This window comes from Plutella xylostella, chromosome Z (assembly GCF_932276165.1).
Source record: "Plutella xylostella chromosome Z, ilPluXylo3.1, whole genome shotgun sequence".
Classification (NCBI taxonomy): Eukaryota; Metazoa; Arthropoda; class Insecta; order Lepidoptera; family Plutellidae; genus Plutella; species Plutella xylostella.
Genome location: NC_064012.1, coordinates 3,284,267 through 3,290,266, shown reverse-complemented (window position 1 = coordinate 3,290,266; position 6,000 = coordinate 3,284,267). Strand labels below are relative to the sequence as shown.

At 39.5% G+C, this 6,000-nt stretch overlaps 1 protein-coding gene across 2 annotated transcripts in view; it reads left to right on the top strand.

Moving 5' to 3' along the window:
- The first annotated feature begins 235 nt into the window (after positions 1 to 235).
- The window catches only part of LOC105392048 (inhibitory POU protein), a 65,171-nt gene continuing 59,406 nt past the window's right edge, over positions 236 to 6,000 (top strand). For both annotated transcript variants that reach the window (XM_011563635.3, XM_048632719.1), the window contains exon 1: positions 236 to 526. In XM_011563635.3, the coding sequence (XP_011561937.3) occupies positions 404 to 526 (123 nt within the window). In that variant the 5' untranslated portion in view covers positions 236 to 403. The remainder of the gene's footprint in view (positions 527 to 6,000) is intronic.

Genomic DNA, 6,000 nt, shown 5'->3' with positions numbered 1-6,000 from the left:
GCGGAGACAATGCCGTGACTAACTGCTCACCCACGGGGTGCTTGATTAGCGCGCGTGCCAATAGCCCGGCCGATCCGTCAACCTTTTTGGGGCCGGCAACCGGAGCGGGAAGTGAATGGGCCAATTAAATAATTCAGAAATTCCGTGAAGCCGGCGCGACGTAAACACGCGTGACTCGGCGGAGAGGGGCGCCGGGAGGAGCTGGAGGGGCGCGGGCGGTGGGCGTGGCCGGGCGCCACGCGGCCTCGCCAGTCGGTCAACAGCCGGCGATCGCAGCGGGCAGTCGGACCGTTCCGCACTCTTCACCCGGACGCGACCACACGCAGCCAAGATTTTCGACCGCCAGTACCACTCACCTTCCAAGGTGTTGAAGTTAGAGGACGACCCGTGGGGGTCGTGTGCGATGTACTCGCCGGATAAGATGAAATCCGGCGGGGGGCTGATGGGCCCGCCCGGGTGCTTCCCGGGCCGGTACAGCCCCACGTACCGGAGCCCCGACCCGCGCCGCTGCATGCCGAACCCTTCTGTGAGTACAAGCTCTTTACGAAGGCTGCATGAGTAGCGTAGGGTGTTCCGTATGACGTTAAGCCGAGGTATACCGGACCGTGCCGACTAACCCTTACCTTACAGGTTGTTAAAGGAGGTTGTTGTTGGCTGTGCGATGTGCTCTGCTAGCGCCTGCCCCGCGACATTATGGAGCTCCATTACTTTGTGTGTGTGTCGGCGAATGTGCTTTATCATTTCAGGTTTTTTTTTCAGTGCATCGGGCAGTTATTGAAATGGTGCAAAGGAGTTGACGGTATAAATTATTAATTAGATAACAATCCGCTTCGTTCCGTCGGCTACGCGTGCCGTCGCGACGCCGCCGCCGCCGCCGCCGCCGCCGCGCGCCGTACCGTCGGAAACGTAATATCGTTGTATTTATTCATTTGTTTCTAGGACTTATTGAAGATATTCGTTTGAATATAATGGAAAACTATAAAATTATCACGTGATTTAACAACTTGCAACTAAAAAAAAAACTATTTGTTTCTAGGACTTATTGGTGATATTCGTTTTTATACATTGATAAACTAACACATTTTAACGCAATTTGTATTTTTAACTGAAAAAAATTAAAGTGATGGGGTATTCTAGGATATTTTGTGGTAACAAAAGTTAAAACAATGGTAGGGAATGTGAGGGCATAAGATTTAGATTGAGCAATGAAAACAGCTTTTCTTTGTTCAATATTGCAGTTCATAATTGCCGGCGTAGTACAATAAAAAAATGTGCCTTTAGAACTGCATGATTCAGGTTTTTTTTTCACACTATGGAGTTGACTACAGGAAAGAGTTTGGCCTGGGGTATTGACAAATATTTAATTACTTAAACATTATTTTCCGTATGGATAACATCATATTTTTAAAGCTTAATTAGTTCAGTACCGTTGGTTGAATTTGGTTTGATTGAAAAGTGAAAGTGAAAAAAACTGAAACTTGAGGACACAAAATAAAAATAATAATAAAATGTTGCGCGCGGTTAAGGGACAATCACATTATTTGACATTATATATTACCAAAATAGGCAAGAATTATAAAATGGAGTAAAATTTACGTTGTGGACGGTAAATATTAGATACTTAGTGGATTCGTTACTGTGTTTGTTAGGTGTTAAGATAACCCAATATTAACCGATTAAACCTAACTGGAGCAGCGGATAATAATAGTCCACTTCTACATACCAAGGTATAGACTCGACCAAACGTCACATAAGTTTTCCGTCGCTTAAGCAAACCCGTCTTGCGACCTGTGCTATGTGGATACCGGATGGTTAGGAGATCCGGTGATGCCACGGAGTCGATATAGTCGGCATACGCAAACAAGTCCATTATAAATGATGCTGGCCACACTGGTGGGTGCCAGGTACCTCTATTGAGCTGTGACCTTAAGTCAGAATACTATAGGAACACCTAACTTTAACCGCTCCACCCGGTAAATTTTAGTTTTATGCCTAGTTTCACCACAGTCTTGATCCTAGATCATTACAACCTGTTACATTAATTATACGTAATTTTCATCTTAAATTCTTGACATATGTGACAAGCCAACAACGGATCCCTTGTTATGATCTAACAGAGTATGGTGAAACTAGGCCTTAATCTCAAAAAATCACGGCTACCGTTATCTGCTGACAATATTATTAATTTGCATTTAATTTGACATGGAGTATATAGGCTGGCTGCAATCCCAGTAGACAAACAGTTCACTCGTTACTAGGCGCGCGTGACACCGCAAACTGCGTTGAGTCACCGCAAAACTAGCGAACTGTGAACACTCGGCATAGAGTTAGGTCCAAACCACTTGATAGTTTCTGTTGGTCTAGTACAGGTTTGTTAGATTGTCGGAAACAATAAAAGTTTACGTTTCCTCGCATACAAAGTGGCGCCTCTAGCGGAAACTATCATGCGACTTTTGACTGATAATGTACGCAGATGCCAGAAGAAAACGTAAAGTTTTATAGTTTTCAAATATTGCAAAAAATGTACTAGACGAGCTGAAGTTTGCAGCATTTACACTCTTATGCTCATGGAAGAAATAAGTACTTAGTACTTCCATGCTTATGCTTTATCAAACAAACCAACTGTCAATCTTTTAGAATGCAGAGGCGGTTTGTTAGTTTGACAAGGTATTTACGTGTATTTGATGTTAAGTGTATTTACTGGCATCTTCAGAACTACCAAGTTGTAGTTTGAACCGTACTGTACTACCGATACGCCGCCGCTAACTCAATCGGCTGCTAACAGTTTGTCTACTGGGAACGTAGCCACATTATATCGACTTACACTAAACTAAGTATTTGAAATATATTTTCATCAGTTCAGTTATTATAAATTTTTAAGGCGTTTTTCATACTATACCTATATTTTTTACCTTGTATGGTAAAGTCTCTACTTGCTATTTGATAAATTATTTTCCAATATCCAAATCCCTTTTAAAATTTTGAAGTTAATTGAATTACAACTGTATAAACTGAATACGGTAATATTTTAACTTTGATACCATATGAAAATTAAATGAAAGTACCAATGAGATTTTGTATTTTAAATGTAATTCATTTAAATAAAGTCCTCCTAGGTTGCGATTTAAATGCAGGATTAATCAAAATCCTCTGAACGTTTTTAGAGCCGTGACGGCGTAGCGGAATAGGCTTCGTCCTCTCATTCCAAAGGTCGTTTGTTAAAATCCTGGCATTCGGAAGAATTTAAAAATATTTAGATACTATTTATAAACATAGACAAAAAACACTTACTTACGGAACCCTTCTTGTCTGAGTCAGACTCGCACTTGGCCGGTTTTCCAATTATAATAGCTGTGAATATCGTGTGTTTATTGCGAATTTAAGCCTCTTACAAACCCTTTGTAAGTTCTACTATACTCTGTTCATCTTATTATTGGTTTTTTGACATTCTAAATCCCACACATATTTGATGACTGCAAAGGAAAACCAACTTTAATTATCAGACATAAGGAAACGTCAAAAATACAATAACATAGTGGAAGCTCTATAACACGTGAAATGGATTGTTTGTTATATCATAGGTAGACGAAAATCTGTATCCATGTTTTGCGTCATAAATACAGTTAAATAAAAATACATACATCATTTTAACAGAAGTAACTCTCAGAAAGGTATTGTAATCGTTTTTTAAAACGGGACGCTCACACTATATTATAGCGAATAAATCCTTATTAGGTATCTCTCATTCTTAATACCAATAGAAAAAATTACAAAGCGTGATAAAAAGGCAACTTGAGAACATAAACGCATTAGTGCTATTCAAATGCAAAGAAGTCTCGTGTGTTTAAATGAAAAATGTTTGCCAACTCTTCTAGTCTAGCACGGGGTGCAAGACGCGCACGTCAAGACGTGCCAAAAGTTTTCCGTCGGGCTTGTGCTCGAGGCCGCGCGATGTGACTGCGACGACGAAAAATTAAAAAATTATCACGTCTTGCGCCTCATGCTAGGCCTACAGAATGGAATGTCTTTATATGGCGAGAATGAGACAATAATTATAAATGTATCTATAGCAGAAGTACCTATGTTTATTTACTCAACCGATAATTTTATTATTGTAAATAAATTAAAAAGTTTGAATGTGTTTGGGATTTGATTAAGTTATTGAGAACAAAAGACTTCAACGCGTTACATGTACTTTCTTTTTTATTAGGGAAAGATTAAAGCCGGGTTCACATTTGCATTTATTATCTCTGTATCTTATTTACTTTCTTACCCGACAACTCTCTCAGCACAAGCTTGCTCCACCAACCCGCACTAGGCCAGCGTGGTGGACTAGGCCTAAACCCTTCCGGAGACCCGTGCCCCAGCAGTAGGGACGTAATGGGTCGTGATGGTGATACTGATGATCTCTGTGTCAGATATCATCAGTATCAGATATCTGTTGCGCAGCTGGTTTTTCTCAAGTTTGTGTATAGTCTGTTTATTAACTTTCATTAAACAAGATATACATTTTTGATTCGACACAAAATAAAAAACGTTTATTGTAAGTTATATTTTTGGGCTAGGTATTCAGCCTATAAATTTACGTTGAAAGTATAACGTATTGAAAATGTACCTGATATATTTATTTATAATGATTTAATTCGTTATTAAAATGATACAGTCACAGCATTATATGAGGTGAATGAAATAATAACATTACTTGTCTCATTGTATTTTGTAACGAGTCTGGCAACATTTTATTTGCAATAAAGTTTCATGGCAACATTATATTTATAAGTCATTTGGCTTTATTAAGGTAATGTAGAGAAAGCCGTTACCTTTTGTTGATATTTGATTGATATCTGCTCGCTGAAATAATACTTGAGTAAGTAAGTATCACTGCTGCAATTTTCTTTATGTAATCATATTATTATGTCACTTACAAATGTGAAAATACGTAAACTTTTGTTTTTTTGCACAGTTGGTTTTTTTGCTAAGTACCTAAACACGTAAAATTTGGGTGTAAGGATTTTTTTATAATTAAAAATGTTGTAACAATAGCAGTAGCTGAGCTGTTACCTAGCAAAATACTTCTTAAAAAATAAAAAAACACGGTCACATACATTATAAACATGATCATAAACACCTCACACCATACTTATACTACTCTTCTTTATCGGCAGGTGGTAAAAATAAGCTGACTCCAAAAACTGAAAATTAAATCCACCGAAATGGCAAAATTTCATCAGATTTTTTCACTAACATCACTGAAATGAAATTTCCATTACCATTATCCCAAATTAAGAGGAAATTAACAGGTGTGCTGGCAGTCGCCGCTGCAAAACAACATAGTCTATACAAACCTTTACGCTGTATGAAACCTATAAACATAGCATAGATACGCTCCGTACAACCATTTTTCGATTGTTGTAGAGGTACAGCTGATCGACGTGCGACGATCTCATTCTACAGCGTTGCGGCGCCCACAGCGTAGACAGAAACAGCTAGCTATCGCCCCCACCGTCGTCTTTCATCACGGAGCCGCGAAACCCGCGGCAATACGAGATGCCCGCATCAAAACCGCCTTGCGAAAGACAAGGACGGGCTTATCTCTCAGGGCCGACTGCAAAGAAGCCGTATTCTAGGGGTGCCCCGATTGTTATTCAACTTATATACTAACAACGCCTGCGTTCATAAAGGAGGAATAGTAATAATGATAAAAATAAAAAGAAAAATGCATCTCTATTGAAATGCGCTACAGCGCTTGAAAAATATGTAAACAAGTTGGGGAGGGCTGCGACGTATTGTGCGGGCCGCGTTTCGATATCGACTGAAGTGGAAGGCTTTGTTTTGACAACCGCACGTGTATTCGGTCGCGTTTTCCAGCTATAGGTAGTTGAGTAGAGGAAAAGGGAACTACTTATTGCCGTGTCGCGCTTTAGATTTATCTTTGATTTATACAGGCTGTTGCTAAAATTGAAACCAAAATAAGGTGACTTCAGAGGTCATTCCAAAGAA